Source organism: Elgaria multicarinata, chromosome 3 (genome assembly GCF_023053635.1).
Source record: "Elgaria multicarinata webbii isolate HBS135686 ecotype San Diego chromosome 3, rElgMul1.1.pri, whole genome shotgun sequence".
NCBI lineage: Eukaryota > Metazoa > Chordata > Lepidosauria > Squamata > Anguidae > Elgaria > Elgaria multicarinata.
Genome location: NC_086173.1, coordinates 2,595,294 through 2,616,560, shown reverse-complemented (window position 1 = coordinate 2,616,560; position 21,267 = coordinate 2,595,294). Strand labels below are relative to the sequence as shown.

The 21,267-nt window shown below is 49.7% G+C and overlaps 1 protein-coding gene across 2 annotated transcripts in view; it reads left to right on the top strand.

Annotated features, from left to right (window-relative positions):
• The window catches only part of LOC134393990 (alpha-2-macroglobulin-like protein 1), a 69,313-nt gene that overhangs the window by 33,249 nt on the left and 14,797 nt on the right, over positions 1-21,267 (top strand). For both annotated transcript variants that reach the window (XM_063119069.1, XM_063119070.1), the window contains exons 15-26: positions 906-1,051; positions 3,093-3,239; positions 6,785-6,958; positions 9,914-10,019; positions 12,605-12,749; positions 15,751-15,976; positions 16,848-16,974; positions 17,384-17,505; positions 19,420-19,471; positions 19,942-20,025; positions 20,595-20,771; positions 21,020-21,101. In XM_063119069.1, the coding sequence (XP_062975139.1) occupies positions 906-1,051; positions 3,093-3,239; positions 6,785-6,958; positions 9,914-10,019; positions 12,605-12,749; positions 15,751-15,976; positions 16,848-16,974; positions 17,384-17,505; positions 19,420-19,471; positions 19,942-20,025; positions 20,595-20,771; positions 21,020-21,101 (1,588 nt within the window). The remainder of the gene's footprint in view (positions 1-905; positions 1,052-3,092; positions 3,240-6,784; positions 6,959-9,913; positions 10,020-12,604; positions 12,750-15,750; positions 15,977-16,847; positions 16,975-17,383; positions 17,506-19,419; positions 19,472-19,941; positions 20,026-20,594; positions 20,772-21,019; positions 21,102-21,267) is intronic.

The window sequence follows — 21,267 nt, the reverse complement described above, 5'->3', positions numbered from 1 at the left end:
AAAGTCTGCTGTTGAGCTAATGAGGAAGCATTGCTTCCTGAGCTATCTTTGTAAGTTTAATTTTATGTGTTATGAAGGGAAGTCAATCAATCAGCCCTCCCTTGCTCAGTTCATAGTGTGTTTGTTTTTGCTCTTTCAGACAGCATCCAATAGGGCCTGGGGGTGATTCCGTGCAGAGGGAGAACACATCATGGTCATTCATGACACACCATTCTGCACCATTCCTTCACCAAAAAGTGCATGTGTACAAAGTTATTGTACTGGCTCTTTTTCCCCTTTAATGTGGCTCCCAAATGGTTGTACTGCAGTGTGCTCTGTCCCCCTGAATTAATTCCTGCTTACCCGGCATACCTAGGGTGGGTGTATCTGTGACCGGGGGGGGATTCCACACATCGTACTGAGGGCGCTTCCATGCGCCCCCAGTGCGCTCCCAAAGCGATCGTGTAGCTTGCCTGTTCGAAGAGACGAGGAAGAGGCGTCCTTGCTGCCGCCGCCGCCGCCACCCACCTACCTCCTCGCTGGCCGGGTCGGAGAGCTCGGCCAAAGAACCCCGCCTTCTTCCGCCGAGCTCTCCGACCCGGCCGGCGAGGAGGTAGGTGGGTGGCGGCGGCGGCGGCAGCAAGGACGCCTCTTCCTCGTCTCTTCGAACAGGCAAGTTACACGATCGCTTTGGGGGCGCACTGGGGGCGCATGGAAGCGCCCTCAGTACGACGTGTGGTATCTGTTTTTTTTCTGTTGCATCATCCCGTGGGGGCCCCCTCCCCCTCCCCCCCCCATGTACAGGCTTTGGACACAGGCTTCCTTCCCCACTTCACATAGCCCTGTTTCACAGTAGCGCTGTTCCTCTCTTCCCTGCTTGAATTCTCTCTCTCCTTCACCGCCATCTTTCCTTCCCTCTGTCACAGCTCTAAAGGGCACCTTCTCTCTCACCCTGTCCACAAGCTCTGACCTGGCACCCACCGCCAAGCTTCTGGTGTATGCCGTGTTTGCTGATGGCGAGGTGGCGGCTGATGTGGACGTATTCACAATAGACAAATGCTTCAAACATAAGGTTGGTGTATAATTCCGTTGCCTGCAAGGGGCACATGTGAAGGGCGGATCATATACCCTGCAAATCTATGGCTCGAATCAGATGAGCTAAAAGTGATATGATGGAGCCATTGCTACCCATCTGTATACTCCTGGGCTGTTGGGTTTTTTGTCCCCCACTATCGTATCTGATCAAAACTTGCAAGGCCTATTTAATAAGTCAAAGTGACATGAAAGCTATGACTGTATATACACTGGAGATAAAGCTGCTGTCATAGTACCCTACACCAGTGTTTCTCAACCTTTTTCGACCATTGCTCCCTTCCGACCTTGTTTCCTTCCTGTGCCCCCCCTCCCGTCCTACCGGTAGAAAGGTAGCTATTTAAATGTTTTGTTTGTAAATAAAACATGTTTTTTTATAATTTTTATAATTTATACAAAATACAATTACATAAAAAATTATACTTTAAGTATTTCTCGATCAATGTGACCCTTGTGTTTGATGACCAGAAACAAGCTTTTTTATATCTGGTTCTATTGCTGTGAGGGATAACCAAAGATCACCTCTGTCCATTATGTCAAGGCGATTCCGCGTTAGGCTGAGTACATAATTCACACGACTGAAACCTGATTCTACCAAATACGAAGAAGGAAATGCCTTGAAAAACAATTTTGCTTTATCCCAAAGCTGTGGAAACTTTTTAGATATTGTACTCTTTATCCAAAAATGGTGTTTTTCTTGACTGAAAGTTAATTTGGCTGCTCTGTCGCTCTGTAGCTCTATGAGCGCTTCTTGCAAAGAAACATCAACATCAGCAGCATTCACAGCAAACGGATCAACTACCCAGGCCGGAATATCCATGTCCAGCAGATCATGGAAACAAACTTCCATATCATTATTTTTTATTTTTTTTATTTATTTAAGGATTTTTATGCCGCCATTCAGCCAAAAAAGGCTCTCACGGCGGCTTACAAAAGTATTTCTTGACAGTCCCTGCCCACAGGCTTACAATCTAAAAGACATGACACAAAAGGAAAGGGGATTGGGAGGGAGGAGGAGGAGGGGGGAAAGGAAAGCAAATTCAGGCACTACAATCTTAGTTGCAAAGTTCAGCAGTTACAGTTGACAGCAGGAGGGAGGGGGCTCTGAGCTGGAGCTGGACCCAGGCACGGTGGAGAGGTGCCTGGCTGTTGCTTCCTCCCTCACTGGTGGCCTCTGCAGTGACAGTTGGTAGCAGGAGGGAGGGGGCTCTCAGCTGGAGCTGGACCCAGGCACGGTGGAGAGGTGCCTGGCTGCTGCTTCCTCCCTCACTGGTGGCCTCTCCAGAGACAGTTGGTAGCTTCTTCTTCCGCCGAGCTCTCGGACCCAGCCAGCGAGGAGGTAGGTGGGTGGCGGCGGCGGTGGCGGCAAGGACGCCTCTTCCTCGTCTCTTCTCCAGGCAAGCTACACGATCGCTTTGGGGGCGCACTGGGGGCGCATGGAAGCGCCCTCAGTACGACGTGTGGAATCCTTCATAGATAAACTCACACAGATTCTAACATTCCACAGGCTGAAATAGGTGCAGACCCTTCCAGATCACTTCCAAATAAATCTTAGCTACAAACTACGAAGCCCACAGCAGTTCTAAAACTGGGCCCTGACAGGGAAAATCCTGATCAATTTCACCATTATTATTTTTTCCAGGACAGTGGTGATAGTAGACAGGCTGGTGTTCATAGGAGCTGAAGGGGTGAGCTTTCACACCATCAATAGCCGCATCCCCTAACACTCCTTTGCGCCGGATTGAATAATAGTACTACAGTCAGTTCACACCTGAACAAACTGCACTACAATTGTGATGGAAATAAAAATAAAGAAATCACAAGCAATCAGAAAAAATATATATCAATAAGATAAACACAAGAATGCAAAAGGAATGCAGTATTCTGGGTGAACATCTGGATTCTCTGTTAAAAAGAATGAGAAGCCCTTCCTTCTCTCTCTTTCTCTGTTGTTTTAAATTATCCTCTGTCAGCGCAGGTGCCTCATCTTAAACCCGCCTTCCATCTGCCTCCATGCACAGGTGACCCTGGGCTTCTCACAGGTGGAGGAGCTTCCTGGGTCCAAGGTCAACCTGCAGATCGAAGCTGCTCCCGGAGCCCTGTGCTCTCTCCGTGCTGTGGACAAGAGTGTCGTCCTCAAGGAGAATGACACTCTGACCCCAGAGAAGGTAAGGAGGCCCATTGACCTGGGAAAAGGCCGGGCTTTATTGTAGCGAGGAAGAACAGCTGTTGACTCAATGCCACTTGGGGGAATAAGCCCATTTGTAGTCAAGAGGGCTACCAAAATTAGTATAAAATTACGAGAGGTCGTAGCTCCACCACGAGGACAAAATTAGATGAACTAGAGTAAAAGGAATTGTATAGCAGCCTTCCCCAAACCCTACAATTCCCATCATCCCCAGCCAACCTGGCATTAGCTTAGAAAGGCTTACAAACTTCCATAATCCTTGGCTAGCTGCATTTGCTGCAGTTTACAGGGTGGGGGGAATGCCCACCCCCTGCTGGATGACCTTATGGTCAGAGGGCATCACCCACGCACCCACCCCACCAGTAGTTTTAGCAAATCCGGATTGGCTCAGAAATTTGCTCAGCTCTTTTCCAGTATGGAGTCAGGGGGAAGCTTGGCTCATTTCCAGTCCAATCCAACATCAGGTGGGGGTGGGGGGCAAGAAGCTTCCCCATGTCTGCTCTGTGATTTTTTAAAAAATGTAATGTTCATTTATTACATTTTTATACTGATAATCCTTCAAGGGCTGAGGCTAGCAGACAGGTTCTCTTCCCTCACCCCAATGTGTCATCATTCTATCCTCACAATGATCCTATAATGAGAAGGCTGGGAGATAGTTATTGTCCCAAAATCATCCAGTCAGTGAACTTCATGGCTGAGCGAGGATTTGAAACCAAATATCCGTGGCCTTAGTGTGACACTTCAACCACTGTACGCAGTTTGCAGCGGGCGCGCGGGGAATTGTGCCAGACAATCCAAATTTTACACTGACTTCTGCAACCTCTATATATCACTTGAATTTACGAAAGAGGGGCAAGGAGCTATGGACTGCACCCACAATCACTGTAAATCACATTCATCTACCTCTTTGGTACCTCAGATTTCCCGAAAAACACATATTTGCAGCTGTAAAAGCTCCAGCACACCAGGGGTTAACACGCTCCCTACTGTCACTTCTCCACCCGTGTTGTCCTTCCTCAAGTTCTTTCCTCTTTCAAAAAAGAGGAAGCACCCAACGACCCCAAGGCCCATTGAGTCCGCTGCTCTAATGGCGCTGCTTCTCCTGCACACAGCAGGAGAGAGCGGCGATTCCGAGTTTAAAAAAACATCGGACTTAATGAGGGGTTTTTTTGTCACGCAAGGAAGGTCAGAAGGGGTGGAAGGTGCGTGGGAGGCAGACGAGATCATGGGAGGGACCTGAGCAAACTCTGTGACTGCCTAGTAATGAGTGTGCAATTAAACGCTCGTTGGATGGAACCTTAAAAGCTAGAAACCTGATTTTTTTTAAATGAAGCTAACGTTCCAAGGAAGCTAAACTCTTTCCCCAGTGCTATATTCTGCACTTTTCCTGCACTCCTGTAGAATTCTGCCTGGCACAAAGCCCTGGTATTTCCCAGCTGCATCCTGCCACATGCAATATGAAGGTAATAGTAGGATGACCATATGGAAAGGAGGACAGGGCCCCTGTATCTTTAACAGTCAGTAAAGGGAATTTCAGCAGGTGTCATTTGTATGCATGTAGCACCTGGTGAAATTCCCTCTTCATCACAACAGTTAAAGCTGCAGCAGCCCTGCCCTTTTTTGTATCTGGTCACTTTAGTATGGCTCCTGCAGTTTAAACTGTTGTGATGAAGAGGGAATTTCACCAGGTGCTGCATGCACACAAATGACACCTGCTGAAATTCCCTTTCCTAACTGTTAAAGATACAGGAGCCTTGTCCTCCTTTCCATATGGTCACCCTAGGTAATAGTGGCTGCCCTAGTCTACAGAGTTGTTGTAAAAAAATCCTAAGGTAATGTGTGTGGAATATTTTGAACGCTCTCATATTAATATATTAATCCTATTAATAGTAGCATTTCATATTAGCGTGGATATTTTACTGCTGTTATCATCACCTGCATATGATTTTGGGTTAGTTTTATTTCGTAGCCAGTGAGGAGGCATCAGGGATTGCCAAGACTAGAGTCAGGGGGCAGGGCTAGGCGAGGGGGGCGGAGGGCAACAATCTCGCGGTTTTATGGTCAGGAAATCTCACGGTTTTATGGTCAGGTTTTATGGTCACCCTCGTCTACATTCAGTGGTGTGCGACATCGCGGCCGCCATTTTGGATTTTTTTTTAAAAAAAGGAAAAGGAGCGCATGAGCGCTTGAGCGAAATTGTAAGGTTAAAAAAACACACCTCGCGCTCCCCATCCCACCCCACGTTACTCACGAGGAGCCAGGAAAAAAAGTGACGGTAGGCCACACGTTCTGCGGTCTCGGGATCAAAATTAATGGGTAGGGCGATATCCCTGGGAAATCATCCCTCCCTGCTCCCGGGATGCCCTGTGTATCATGAGGACCTGCAGGGGTGATCCCTGGGATATCGCCCCGTCTAGCTATGCCCAGGGTGGATATTGGGTGGGCAAGGCTGGGGCCTCTGTTCTCTCGGAAGAGTGTTTTGCCGGAGGTGACTTTGTTGCCATATTTGGGGTGAAGAGTCATTTTCCTTCAAAAGCGGATCAGCTGCTGATCCTGGGATGGTGGGTTTTTTTTAATGGTTTGGTTTTGCCTTTCTCTGCCATCTGTCACTTTGCTTGCTACCAATGTGCCATTTGTGCTGCTGCCCACCTTTCGGCAGCAATTCCTGCTCATCACGTGTGTCATTCTGTTTTCTGGACTGGTTGATCTGTAGGTAGATCGGTTGTGGGGGCACAGGCTGATATTATTTTATTTATTTATTTATTTATTTATTTATTTAAAACAGCCTTCCTCAACCTAGGGCGCTCCAGATGTGTTGGACTGCATCTCCCAGAATGCTCCAGCCTGGCTGGGGCATTCTGGGAGTTGTAGTCCAACACATCTGGAGCGCCCCAGGTTGAGGAAGGCTGATTTAAAACATTTGTATCCCACCCTATATCACTAGGATTTCAGGGCGGCGTAACGATAAAATCATACAATAAAAAAACAATAAATATACACAGCTAAAACCAAAACAAACCATTAATCAAGTTAAAACCAATATCTAATTTGAAAGCAGTAAAAACAATTTAAACAGTTAAAACTATGTGCAAGCCAGGTGAATTTAACCATTAAAGGCTTTGTTAAAAAGCCATGTTTTTGCTTGGCGACGGAATAAAGTCAGCGTTGGCACCACTTGGCAAGGGCATTCCACAGTCGGGGGGCCACCACAAAGAAGGCCCTCTCCTGTGTCCCACCGTAGCGTATGTGTTGCGCTGGTGGGATGCGGAGAAGGGCTCCTCCAACGGATCTCAAGTCTCGGGCGGGCATATGTGAGGAGAGGCGCTCCCTCAAGTATCGAGGTCCCAAGTCTTTTGCTTCTCACTCATCCTATGAATTTGACAAGGGGCAAGGCCTCTTTGTGGTACTATGGAAAAGACCCTAATCCAAACCTTGGCCATGCAGGCCATGCCTCTGCAGTCTTACTTCATGAACACTGGGGGCAGTGGCGCGTGGTTACCTCAACTCAGTGATCTCGGTTTTCAGGTGTATCGTGTACCTTACTACCACTCTGATACGCTGATTGGTGCAAGAGGATTTGACTATCCCTTAGAAGACTTTGAGCCATATCCTTGTCTACCTTCTGAGCATCGAAGGCAAAACCAGTTCATGATAGCCCCCTGGTTTCAAAGCCAGGCTGATGTCTACGGCCTGTTAAAGGTGAGTGGCATCTGCCCCTAAGCCAGCCTTGCCGGGCACCTGCTCTAGTTGGGCTTTGGTTGGTTTGCATTGCTTAGATCAGTGGTTCTTAAACTGGGATCTAGAGTACTTCCACATGAAGGGCCCCTCGCACTGCCAGTCAAGAGGTGCCATGTGCCATTCTTCTGTCTCTTCCTCCTTAACAGATTTTTTTTGTAAACAGTGGTGGGGAAACACAGCAGGCACCCTGGGGGCTCTCCACAAGAATCTCAACCCCCCCAGCCCCAGCTGAGCATAAGGAAGGATGAGGACTCTCCATCCCCCCCTCTTACAAACCAATGGATAGTCTTTCTTCTTCTCCAGTGCTTTCAGTCTTGCAATATTTATCTGTCTTGTATGTCTTCAGCATTCTCTGCTGAGAAGCCAAAGAAAGCTGGTTCTTCCTGTTTGTCCCACCCCATCCTTGTCCTGTCCAGCTGGGCTTAATTCCAGCCAGCCAGCATGGTCAGGAACCAAATTATCTCTCTCCCTCTCTCTGACTCATCACAGCTACACATTGAAGATAATGCCATCTCAATGTGCCCTCCACCCCAACCCCTAAAAAAAATCTGTTCATGAGGAAGGTAATTGCATCTTAAAAGCCTCATCTGGAAGCACTGGAGACCGCTAACCCATGAAGCACTTTCAAATGGTTCTCAAGATCACGTTTAAAAGAGGAAGAGGAGGCAGGGCCGGTGCCAGACTATTTTGCGCCCTAGGCAGGTGAGCTGCTTTCACCTACCCACTCCCACCCCCACCCCAGCGTACCTGGGCACGGGGCGCCATCTTGCCCACCCAGCCGAAGCAAAGCCAGGATGCTGGGGTGAGGGGGCAGCTTAAGAATGGCGCGCCCAGACGGAAGTTGCTCTGGGAGAGCGTCTTCCGGGCACGCCGTTCCAAAGCCCCCCGCCCGCCCCCCAGCATTCTGGCTTTGCTTCGGCTGGGCGCCCACCCAGCTGAAGCAAAGCCAGAACGCTGGAGTGGGGCGGCGGGTGGGGCTTCACTTCAGCTGGGTGGGCGCCCAACCAAAGTGAAGCCCAGGACGCTGGGGTGGGGGGACTGACGGGCGGGTGGCTTTGGAACAGCATGCCCGGCCAGAAGCTGCTCTGGGAGACCGACTTCCGGGCTCACTGTTCCAAAGCTGGCCGCCCGCCCCAGCGTCCTGGCTTCACTTCGGCTGGGCGCCCACCCAGCCGAAGCGAAGCCAGGACATGGAGGGGGAGTGGGTGTGGCTTTGCTTCGGCTGGGTGGGCGCCCAGCTGAAGTGAAGCCAGGACACTGGGGCGGGCGGGCGGCTTCAGAACGGCACACCCGGAAGCCGCCTTCTCAGAGCGGCTTCCGGGTGCGCCATTCAGTGTCCCCCTCACCTTGGTGCTCTAGGCGAATGCCTGAGTAGCCTCTATGGTAGCGCCGGCCCTGAGAGGAGGGGGTAGGCACCATGGGAAATGCTGACGAACTGAAGGTTTATTGGATGAAGAGGCAATCCGCTTTTTAGTTAAAATCTAAACTGAAAAACAGTGGGGTTCAGCAGTGCAAACCCTGTAAATCAGTGGTTCCCAAACTTTTTCAGGTCACCGCCCCCTTGGTTCCACAAACTCATGCCCAGTGCCCCCTACCCTACACTATAAAAATCATTATTCAGAATAGCGGTTTTCAACAACCCACTAAGGAAGATAATAACAATAAAATTCAAAACAGTAACAATTACTTGAATATTTATTCAAAATCCAATTACATTTTTTTAGTTTATTCAATTAAACATAACTGATGAACTTGATCCAGTGATACCATCTTTTCAAAGTCTGATAGTCATTTAGCAAGAATATTAGATATCACATTTAGTAACTAGGGTAGAGTACCTCACTATTCTATAAATTCTTAATGTGATGGATGGACTTGATGAAGAGATACCAGTTTCCCAATGTCTGGTTTAAAGTCACTTAACATGAGTCTTAAATCACCACGTTTAGTAATCTGGAGTCGATTTCTTTGCTTGGAGAGAAGTAGGCAGACCACACTAAAACCACATTCCACCAAATAGGATGTTGGAAATGCAACCAGGAGCTTCTGAACCACTCTCCATAGTACAGGGTAGCAATGAGAAATTTCCTTCTGTAACCAAAACTCCTGGTACGATTTCTTAAACTTTGGCTTCAGCTCAATGTCATTTTGCAGCTCAATTGGACCCTTTAAATGGGAAGCACCCACTGCAGGCTTGTCGAGGGAGGGAGGTAAAAGAGAGTGAATGCCTCTGTTTTGCAGCCGGCATGGCAGGGCACACCAAGCAGGTCTCTTCATTAGTATTTTGGTACTTTTGAAACATTTCAATTCACCGTTAAAAGGACTCTTCTTAAACGGTATGAATACATGTGTGGATTCTTCCCCTATATGGCTTGGGACCAACCTACCTTCTCCCATAAAAATGTCCCTGGGTTTTAACACCTTCTGGAGAGGCGCTTCTCGGAAGAGACCACCTCGAGCGCCCCCCTGCCACCCCCTTACCTCTTAACGCCCCCCTATGCAATCCCACCGCCCCCAGGGGGGCGGTACCACCCACTGCTGTAAAGGAAACTTACAAGAAATCCTTCCCTGTGTGCACAGATTTCCCTCCATTGGCCACTCATCACTCATTGTCTGTGCGTAATCTAGACCAACCTTCTCCAAACTAGTCCTCTTCAGATTTGGTGGAAAACAACTCAGAAATTCAAATATCTGTGCCTCATAGGGTTTTTGTTTCATAGGCCCTTTCTACACCTAAGGATTATCCCAGGAAAATGGAGGGATCGCCTCTGCCTGCTCCGGGGATCCCCTGTGTGTCATTTGCATGCACAGGGATGATCCCGGAACGATCCCTGGAAAAAAGGCAGGTGCAGAAGCGGCCATAGTATCTTGTTCTCATTCCACCCCTCATTTTTCTGCTGTCCTTGATTTTTACAGGAACTGGGGATGAAAGTTTTAACCAACACCAAAGTTAAGAAGCCAGTGTCCTGTGAGCTGCCAATAGCTGAGAGAAGGCTTTTGAAATCAACGCCCGTGCTGAATGGTGAGAATCACAGCCATCATTTGGCTCTTCCTTTGCTGGTACATTCCATAATGGCAGACAGGGCGAGGGAAGGAGATAACCAGTCTCAGCCATTATGGTCTTTTCTTTTTGCTGAATCCTGGAGTGCTTCCGGACAAGGTGTTTATTGTGCAATTGACTTGACTTATTCAAAGAATTTTACAGGGCGTTCAGAACTTTATGTATTCCATTTTTAGTTCCAATGTTTTCCTGTCACTTTTTCTGCTTTTGTTCTTATCATAGAAAATCTATTAAGGAGGGAGAGCCTGAACAGCTTCAGAATGCCTTTGAATTCATGGCACTAGAAGCCCTCTGCCTGGAAGCAGTTCTTGGCTGGAGACCGACAATACTTTTGAAGAGTTGAAAATGGAATGGCAGAAGCATCATTGCCCTGGAATTGCTTCCCCAACCTGGTGCCCTCCAGATGTTTTGGGCTACATCTTCCATCAGCCCCAGCCAGTTAGAGATGATAAGGGTTGCTGCCCAAAACTTCTGGAGGGCACCTGGTTGGGGAAGACTGCTCATGATGAACTAATGTCAGTGTCATTTCTGGTCCAAAGGTTTTGCAAGTATCAAAAGCATTATACAATGCAAACATGTAAAATCTGTGAACAGAGATGATTGTGGGATGATTGTGAATGCCATGGGAAATGATGGCTCTATCATATAACCCTCAAATTTTGGAGAGATACACATATTTTCTGTTATCAGCACCCTTTGCAGTGCTCAGCCTGCTGCCACTTTGAGGAAGAGACCCCTTTAGCGTCGTTCTAGCCTTTACACCACACTCCCGCAAATCTGTTTTCAGTGCCAGTAACGGGAAATTTGCTGCAAGGAGAAAAAACAGGCTGCTATTTTCCCCAATGTAGCAGGAGTTTCCAAAGAAATAGAAATAAGTAAATGAATAATCCCAGACTAGAGTCCAAATTTAAAACAAAGGTGTAAACCTAAAATAAAATGCAAACAAATCTTTACAAAATGGTTCAGGCTTGAGGCACAGAGGTTGTGTGTCACACACTACCAGTCATGTTACAAACAATAGCCAATAGAATCATAGAATAGCAGAGTTGGAAGGGGCCTACAAGGCCATCGAGTCCAACCCCCTGCTCAATGCAGGAATCTACCCTAAAACATCCCTGACAGATGGTTGTCCAGCTGCCTCTTGAAGACCTTTAGTGTGGGAGAGCCCACAACCTCCCTAGGCAATTTGTTCCATTGTCGTACTGCTCTGACAGTCAGGAAGTTTTTCCTGATATCCAGTCGGAATCTGGCTTCCTGTAACTTGAGCCCATTATTCCATGTCCTGCATTCTGGGAGGATCGAGAAGAGATCCTGGCCCTCCTCTGTGTAACAACCTTTTAAGTATTTGAAAAGTACTATTATGACAGAGTTCCCAATCTTTCCGGGTCTGTGGGCACATTTAGAATTATGAAAAAATATTGTGGGCACTGTCACGAAATAGTTGCCCATTCATAAAACGGCTCTTGTAATATGCATGCTGGTAAAATGCAATATCTCAGTAAGAGAAGCCTGATTTTCAGGAAGAAAATGCAAAGCGTTATATAATGATGGAAAAATGAATATACTTCATTGACTTTCACTTTCGCCTTGTTTTTCTTTTTCAAAGTATGTAGAGTAGTATATGACAATCGTAAAACAACACTAAAATATTAAAGCAAATTACATTTTTTCATCATGGCAACAACAGGAATAAAGGACCCAAAGAGTTTTAATGGGTACAGCTAGAAGCAATTGACCAGAACTTTCAACACAAACTTCGCCTGCCTCCAGAATCTTGGCTAAAAAGGAAGATCTCAATTAGACCTGTAAAACATTTGGGGTGGGTGGGCAACCTTTCTGGCAAGCCCTACCATATGTCAAGTATTATTAGACTGTGCTGCCCTGGTCCATGCTACAGAGTACCTGCTTACGTTCCTCACCCATGTGCCTTGGTGTCATTTACGAGCTGAAAAGCATGTGTCGGTGAAGCATTAAAGATGCAGGAAGGACTGTAGGCCTGACTCTACGCCATAACCAAGCCAATGGTCTGCAATGCTTGACCCAGGGGTGCTATATACTACTACTGTTTGGCTAGCCATGGTCTAAAACAGCCGTCCCCATGTGCTGCTTTCCAGAAATGCTGAACTACACTTCGCACCATCCACAACCAGCATGCTGGCCGGGGATGATATGAGTTGTAGTCCAGCACCTACACGTGGTACCTTGTTGGCGAAGGCTGATCTAAAACCGTATAAGGACATTACCATGCATTACACAAAATTTATTACCGGAGGGAAGGGGAGGGCGGAGCACGCAAGCCTGAGGCTTAAGCACGTTCCTTCCTGTAACACTAAACTAGAGTCCAGCATTAGGGCTCCCCTGTTGCTAACGCTTCCCTGGATTCCATCCTGAGATTACTGGACATTGAAATTTGCTGTTGACAAGTTCCGTTAGCAGTATCCGCCCTCTGGTTATGCCCCCTCCTGTCTCCAAATATACTGGTGGTGATTGACCCCATCATTGCCAACACAGATTTACATTCCGCCCCCCCCCCCCTCTTCCTACAGACCTCTCTGGTATTCACTTACCTATGGCTGTGGCTGTAATTGAAAGTGGACCTCAAACTCTTGATTCAGGCACCACGGTGGAAGAAAAAGCCAAACCCAGGACATACTTTCCAGAGACCTGGGTTTGGAATTTGGTCCCCATCAAGTAAGTAAAACTCTGCTCGGAACTAAAAGGCATATAAATAAATACGCAGATAAATCTTGCCATGTAGCCCAAAGGATACCTTTTTTGGGGGGGGGGTCTTCTTTGACTTGATATATGTCCAGCATTCTTTCAGCTTGGGATAGCATAGAGGGCTTCATACAGGGCTAGTGCCAGACTATTTTGCGCCCTAGGCAGGTGTGCTGCTTTCACACTCCCACCCCAGCATACCTGGGCGCAGGGTGCCATCTCGCCCACCCAGCTGAAGCGAAGCCAGGATGCTGGGTGGGGTGGGGCGGGGGGTGGCTTCGGAACGGCGTGCCCGGCCGGAAGCGGCTCTGGGAGAGCGACTTCCGGGTGCACTGTTCCGAAGCCACCCGCCCCTACCCCACCCCAGCATTCTGGCTTTGCTTTGGCTGGGCGCCCACCCAGCCAAAGTGAAGCCAGAACGCTGGGGGGGGGGGGGGGGCGGGTTTGGCTTCACTTCAGCTGGGGGGGGCGCCCAGCCGAAGCGAAGCCTAGGACGCTGGGGTGAGGGGGCCGGCGGGCGGGTGATTTTGGAACAGCACGCCCGGCCGGAAGCCGCTCTGGGAGAGTGACTTCCGGGCGCGCTGTTCCGAAGCTGCCCGCCCGCCCCAGCGTCCTGGCCGAAGCGGGCGGGCATGGCTTCGCTGTGGGAGAGCGGCTTCCAGGTGTGCCGTTCAGCATCCCCCTTACCTTGGCACTCTAGGCGGCTGCCTGAGTAGCCTCTATGGTAGCGCCAGCCCTGGCTTCATCTGAACCAAAACAGGTGCGATATATCATAGGCAGGGCTGGGCAAAGCTGGTAATAGGCCCGGGCCAGATGGGAAATGTAGGCCCCATTTCAAACTGGTCGTTAAGTATTTTTAATCAGTTCTAAATACATATGAACCAGAACGATTTATAAAAAAAGGTAATGGCAAGCACTTTTAGTCAAGATGTATATAAGACATCACTTCTTCACATTCAGAAATGCTTTACGTGCTTCTCTTTGGGCAAATTCATCATCAACAACAGAAAAATCAAGCAACTTTGCCTTATCAATGTTAATGTTCAAAACTGCTAATCCATTCAAATGTTCTTGCACCATTGAGTAGCCCCCCTCAAAATCGTAGGCCCATGCCAACTGGCCCCCACTGCCCCCCCTTTCTGCCCAGCCATGATCATAGGCCATGATGTTATGGAGAGTAGACTTAGGCCCAGATGTTGCCAAGTCCTTTGCATGCTTCTGAGTGTGGAGCCCTGATCCATAATTACGCCCAATTTTCCAGAATTAATTATGAATTAGACCAACCTTCCCCAACCTGTTGCACTCCAGATGTTTTGGCCTACAACTCCTGCCCTAGAACTTCTTGATCATCACGCATTCTGGCTAGAGCTGGTGGGAGTTGAAGCCCAAAATTTCTGGAGGGCAACAGGCTGAATTAGAGAGTGGGGCCCCAATCATCCTCAGAAGAAGACACAAAGAGAGAGTAGCTCAATCCAGAAATGGCCAGTATGAAGGTCACACAAAAGGATGGTTTTGGGTTTTTTGCCCTGTCGCTTTTTTGTACACTTGGAATAATGCAAGCATATGAGTAGGAGTGCCTACACCAGTTCCCAGATGTTTCTGTAGGCCAGACATCAGTCAGATCACATAAGCTTACATCTGGTCTACCCAGAAATGTGTAGTGTAGAGACACCCTTAGAAAAGAAGGGGAATAATTCATCCTTAACTGGTGGACATTTTCAATCTTGTTATCTTTCCCCTGTTTTTCTAAAGCAGGGTGCTCATAGTGCATGACAGTAGTAGTACTCACTAAGGAGCAAAATAGAGATGATCGCATTCATGCAATTAGTAAATGCATGGCTCTATTTATTTAATATAATTTATGCAGGGGGGTGGAAATCTGAATTCAGACAGCTGCCTAAGGGTGAAGGGGGTTAACATCCCCACATGCACATTTTGGTCCTACCCTATAGCTGCTGTTTGTATCAGTTGCAATTTGAGCTTCCATCCCATTACAAATTTATTTATTTATTTATTTATTTATTACATTTTTATACCGCCCAATAGCCGAAGCTCTCTGGGCGGTTCACAAAAATTAAAACCATCATAAAACAACCAACAGGTTAAAAGCACAAATACAAAATACAGTATAAAAAGCACAACCAGGATAAAACCACGCAGCAAAATTGATATAAGATTAAAATACAGAGTTAAAACAGTAAAATTTAAATTTATGTTAAAATTAAGTGTTAAAATACTGAGAGAATAAAAAGGTCTTCAGCTGGCGACGAAAGGAGTACAGTGTAGGCGCCAGGCGGACCTCTCTGGGGAGCTCATTCCACAACCGGGGTGCCACAGCGGAGAAAGCCCTCCTCCTAGTAGCCACCTGCCTCACTTCCTTTGGCAGGGGCTCACGGAGAAGGGCCCCTGTAGATGATCTTAAGGTCCGGGCAGGTACATACGGGAGGAGGCGTTCCTTCAAATAACCTGGCCCCAAACCGTTTAGGGCTTTAAATGTCAATACCAGCACTTTGAATCGGGCCCGGACCTGGACTGGCAGCCAATGAAGCTGGAAAAGGACTGGCGTAATGTGATCTCGCCAGCAAATAGCTGTTGTGGAGAGGAGATCTGGATTACTGAGAGGAAAATGCCCTCTCTCATATGTCACCATCCTTATCTAGGTTGGGGGCTGTTGCATGAATAACATGTTTAAAATAAAACATTCATGCAATCCATAATTGAGGCTCACAATATAAAGGCTTACAGTTGTGTTCATGAACACCAATGACATTGGGAGGAAAAAACATGTCCAGCCATGCTGACTGAAACCTACAGGAGAATTAGAGACTTGGTAAAACTCATACTTAATTGTAGCATCCTTTGACTAACCATTTGATGATTACCTTGGCTGAATGCTGGTTTTGCCTTAGTGGTGAAGCCCTCTGGTTTCCAGTTATCTTGGAACTGAGGGGTAACCTCGCTTCCTTTTCTTCAGTGAGGAAGGGAAGGCAACTCACTCAGTCACGGTTCCAGACACCATCACGGATTGGAACGCGAATGCCTTCTGTGTGGCGGACATTGGCTTTGGACTCTCCCAACCGGCCACGCTCAGGGTTTTCAAGCCATTCTTCGTTGAACTGGTGCTGCCGTATTCTGTGGTCCGTGGAGAGACGCTGCAGCTAAAGGCCACTGTCTTCAATTACCTCAAGGATTGTATCCAGGTGAGCGCCCTTTTAGAACAGGCAAAAACCCTCCTGAGTGTCCAGAAGAAGAAAAAGAAAGAGAATCCTAGGATCAGCTTCGGAGATGACGGAGGTGGAAGCCGGGGGACTGGACTCACAAGTGCCCTGTCTTTCCTGTGTCTGCACTCCTCTGAAACATCCAAATTTCTCCCCCCACCCCACCCCAGAAAATATGCCAAAGCTCCCTGTCCGTAAACGGCCATGGACTAAGATACAGACGTGTCACTTTGATAGGATCCCGAAGTGAGGAGAAGGGGAAGTGCCCGGTGCTTCTGCTTCCTGTCCCTCTACTCCATGTCTATGTCTGGAGATGTTTTCTCTCCCTCAAATGTCTGTAACGCAGTCATACAGTTGCAAAGGTCCGTTCCCCGGCTCACGTATGGGGCACCCATCTACTGGCTCCACTCCTTTTACGCACGGATTTTAACCCATACAATTTAGACCACAACGTGCCACAAACAGTGGATAGAGGAACCACTTGGGGTGCGTCCAGACACCTCAAACTCCTGGAGGGGGGCTGGTTAGATAGCCAGATCATCCACTTGCAAGGCAACCAATGGTCAGGAGCCAATCTCACTTGGGGAGAAGTTCCTTCCTGACTCAAGTGTGGGGCTCAGTCCGCAAGAGGGCAGCCTGCCCGCTGAGGTTCCACTGGGCCCAGCTCCACACCACCCAACCCCCTGTCTCTACCAGCTGTGGCAACCCCAGTCATGGGCACTTGGTTCTCAGTATGGATCCTAACCCTCACCTGCAGCGGGCCTTCCCCCAAATGGTTGCCACGTGCCCAGGACTAGCCGCCTGGTCCGTATCGTGTGTGTGTGTGTGTGTGTTCCTTACTTGCATCCTCCAGGTGAGAGTACACCTGCTGGAGTCTCAAGACGTGGAGGTGAAGCCCTGCCCAGAGTGCCACTTCACCACCTGCCTCTGTGCAGATGAGGCCAAGACCTTCTCCTGGAATGTGACCGCTACCCAGCTAGGTGAGCCTGAGGTGCCTGAGGGAGTGGGGGGGCAGGGTGGGGGGGTAGGTGTGGGATGTCGAGGCTTCCACGGGTCTCCCCCTTCCTTCCCCAAATAGGACCACTGCTGGGAGGGGGTCTAATGTTGCTGCAGACCTGGGGGCTGGTGTGTGTGCGTGGACATACGTCTCTCTGTGTGCGTTTGGAGTCCACTGAAGAGGCACTCAGCCCTCTGAGTTCCGCCCCGTTCTTGTGTCCGTCCACCTGGACGTCTGCTGCTGTGTCCGCTCCATCCGTCCCGCAGAGCGGTGCCAGGGTGGCCGTGGCGGAGAAGGGCTCACACACCACGGGGCCCTGCTCCAACCGGCTCCAGCAGCCGCTCCCACTCGCCTCGTGCTCGCTGACCTCCACCCCCTCCTCCTTCCTGTAGGCCAGGTCAACCTCTCGGTAACCACGGAGGCCGAAGAGACGCAAGAGCTGTGCGGCAACCAGATATCCGTGGCGCCGGCCCGAGGCCGCTCAGACACGGTGGTGAAAGCCCTGCTTGTCAAGGTCAGTGTGGAGGCAGCTCTGGCTCACAGCGCCAGGACGGCGGATCTCTCCTAAAGGGCTCGGGCTGGGACCACTTCCTCTGGATGCCTGGGGAAGGAGCGTGCTGCCTTTAGGGTTTCGCATCGCCTCTGTCTTTCTGGGGCGAAGACCAGGCCAGCCAGGAAGATGGCTCCTCTTCTGTGGCCAAAACGAAAGCTGCCCTCCATCGGGAGGCCTGGCATTGAGCAGGGGAGAGTGTAGCCGTTCCCCTGGCAGGACAACTGCCCTGCGCCCCATCTGCCTCCGCTTTGGGTCAGCTTTCCTCCCTGTACCACAGGCTTCAGCCCCCACCCCCCACCCTAGAGGCATTCAAGAGGCCTTATTGAAATCTTTGTTTCTTTGAGCAGGTTTCTTTGGGTCCCTGATTGGGGTTTCTGTTCACTGCACATTCAGGAGCTATTTGGATAAAAGGAGGGAAAGATCCTTGTCTAGTATTGTGATAATGGGCGTCCATTCTGACCTTTCTTTGTATTGCTACTGACCATGGTCTTGTTTACATGGCTAATGAACCAGAGGTATAATGACAATTTTTTCAATGAGGTTCTCTTTGATAAACCAGAAGTTGAAACAAGCTAAGAGGTGCTACTGAGAAGTGACTGCAATAAGTCTGTAGTCCATTTTGTTCCATGGCTAATATTTGCAGTATAATAGTATTTTATACTATTTCTGAATGTTAGTTGGCTAGTTTGTTGTGCTAGATTTTTCTGCACTTGTCAGCTGCTTCATTTGTTCAGTGGTAGCAGTGTGCTGAATCTGTGAGTATGGATATGAGAAAAGTGATTGGGGAAAGAGTGTTAAATGTTAGGGAAGGTGAGATTATTGTCATCCAGTGAGGGATTTGCGGTCAGAAAAGATATTTGAGGGAAGGGGAGACTGTATCACACAGAGTATAACAAAAGTTTCAGAGTACAGCAAAAGCTACAAAAGTAGGAGTGAGTGAAGATACATTGAATGTCTCACTTGTTGTTTATTTCTGTGATTTTAACACTAAGCTGTTATGTAGAACAGGTTTGTCTTAATGGTGTGCTGTGAAATCAAACCTGTGACCAAGGCCATGTTTGGGTGGGAACGTCCCCCTGGTTGCGGATGCGCCCCCTTGGAGGCTGGACATGCTGTCCTCCTTTTTTGGTTTCCAAAGTATGGTCACCCTTGCGTTGTCTTCATGTGAAGTAGCGAGCGGGGGTGGGGGAGTTGTAAAAGAGGTGAGAGAGGAGCCTCTCTGCCGCGCCACCGGATGGGGGTGACCTTTGCCTTTCTCTCCTCCTCCTCCCTACCTCCAGCCCGGGCTTCCTATCCCTTTGATCCCCAATCTCAGCCCAGCGGTGATCTTCTGAGTTCAGTTCTCCACTGAAATCTGAATAAGTGGAACTTAACCATCAGGGTTCCTTGCTCTCCAAAGCCTCCCGGAGAATGCACGGAGGCGTCCCAGCCTCCAGTGGGCCTTTCGGCTCACTGTTCCTCTCCCTCCTCCCTGTCCAGCCGATGGTGACCAATCAGGGGTCGCCATTGGCTGGGAGACATCTCCGAAGCAGCTCCGGAGCAAGGCGGCAGACAGCAGATGCCGGCGTCACCTCGCTCCAAGAGAAAAAAGTCAGGGTCAGTCCCCGACTTTTTTAGTTCGTAGCTTTGGGGGAAAGCCCTGGGATGGCCCCGTAATGGCTGCTGCATCACATAAATGGCCTCGCGCCACTGCGGACCCACCCCGGGGCTTTCCCCTCGTCCCGGTAGCCCCCTTCTGTCTGCTTTGCCCCTATGTAAACACACGCAAGATGCTCCCACTTACATATCAGACACATCTCAACGTTAATACAAACTCAACACGGAAAGCGTTGTAATGTTGTCACAGCAACCCAGGACTCGCTTTTCCTCCCACAGCCTGAAGGCGTCCTTGAAGAAGAGACCCACAACGTGTTCCTCTGTTCTTCAGGTATGGCTGGGCTGCGACCCGTGCGCAGGACTGCTTGCCTTGTGCCAGGGCCCCAGAGAGCACAATGCAGAGAGAACGTGGAGAGTTCCTTCAGCTGGGGGCATAACCCTTCTTGGGGGCACTAGCACAATGCCAAGGCACCGAAGAAGCTCCCCACCTTCTGGGGGCGGGAGATGCGGGCGAAAGAGCAGAGCGGCCCTGTGCGTGTCCCCTGAGCCAGCAAGTTCCTGGTTCCGTCCTCACGTGGGCCGCTGTTAGAGAAGCCACTGCTGCTCAGCCTCAGCCCCCCATTGGCAGTATGGGACCACACTGTCCTGCCGGGCAGGGTGACTAGAAGGCCTCCTGCCTGGAGCCCTTGGAAGAAAGCCCTGCAAAGAGTGGCGTTACCATCTCTAGACAACTCTGCACGGCAGCAGCAATCTGATGAGTGAAATAACCTCTATTAACTCCCAGGCTTGGTTTTCCCACAGGGGACGCAGTGCTGGATGCATTTTCCCTGGAGCTGCCAGGAGATGTGGTGTCGGGCTCTGGCCGAGCCACCATCTCTACCATTGGTGAGGAAACTGCACCCATTGGCCAAGAACGGCCAGGGCGACCGCCCCATCCCTGGCCCCGTGAGAGAAGAGAGCTCCTGGCGGCCATTCTGACAGGCTGAAAGCGTGGCTCCATGGGGCAAGCCCTTGGTTCTGAAGAAGGCCACCTAACCAAGAACCACTCCACGAATGTGTGTGGATTGGAGGAGACCCTGCTCTTGCAGTGCTCTCTCCCCGCACCCGGTTAGGACAGAAACAATGCCCCCCCCCCCAGATTGTCACACTGGGGCACCGTGGGAAATTGAAACGGAGGCTCCCAGACCCAGCCGCCTAGCACACCAAGACGTGGAGGGCCCAGGTCAGGGCTCAGGGGCGAGACCTGCAAAGGCATGGGGAAGGGGAGGCAGTTTCCCTGACAACTGCTCATGGGTGCCATGCGCTGGCACCAGGCCTGTGTGGCCTGAGTGACTGCGTGCAGTTCCACAAGGGCTGCCCTGGGAGCCCTTGACATCACTTTACGTTTCTGGATTCTCCACAGTTGTTTGGAAGAAGGACTCTCATGTTTTCTTCCTCCGTTTTCCCCCTTTCAGGAGACATTATGGGTGCTGCACTACAAAATGTAGACCAGCTGCTTCAGATGCCCTTTGGCTGTGGTGAGCAAAACATAGCCAAGTTTGTTCCCAACATCTTTATACTGCAGTACTTGGAGAAGACCAACCAGGTGACCGCTGAGAACAAGGAGAAGGGGACGGAATACATGAAGAGCGGTGAGTCGGGCCTTCCTCTGTCCCGCTCTTATTTGACAGAGAGAGGGCTGCTGGGTCAGGCACGTCACCTGCAAGAAAGCTGTAAACACCTGAAGGGACTGAGTAGGACTGAGTAGTGCCTTCCCGACTGACCTGCAGCCCACTGGTTCCCGATATGTTCACTCGAAAGTGGACAGGAAACTGAAGCCAGGCAACCAACAGGTTCATCCCACTAAAACCACATTAACCCCCCCGCCCGTCTCCTGCAGGGTACCAACGTCAGCTGCTCTACAAACGTGACGATGGCTCCTACAGTGCCTTTGGGAAGCGTGATAGCGAGGGCAACACCTGGTGAGTAATGGTCCCAGTCAGGTGCTGCTATGGCGATCTGCTGGGTGGAGCCATCATACAATGGGGCTGAGGGGGGTCCGTGGGGGGTCTACCACCAGCTCCTAAGTCCTGCCAGCTTGCGTGGCAGCTAGAGCGTCTTTCCGAAGGACGCCATGCTACTCATAGA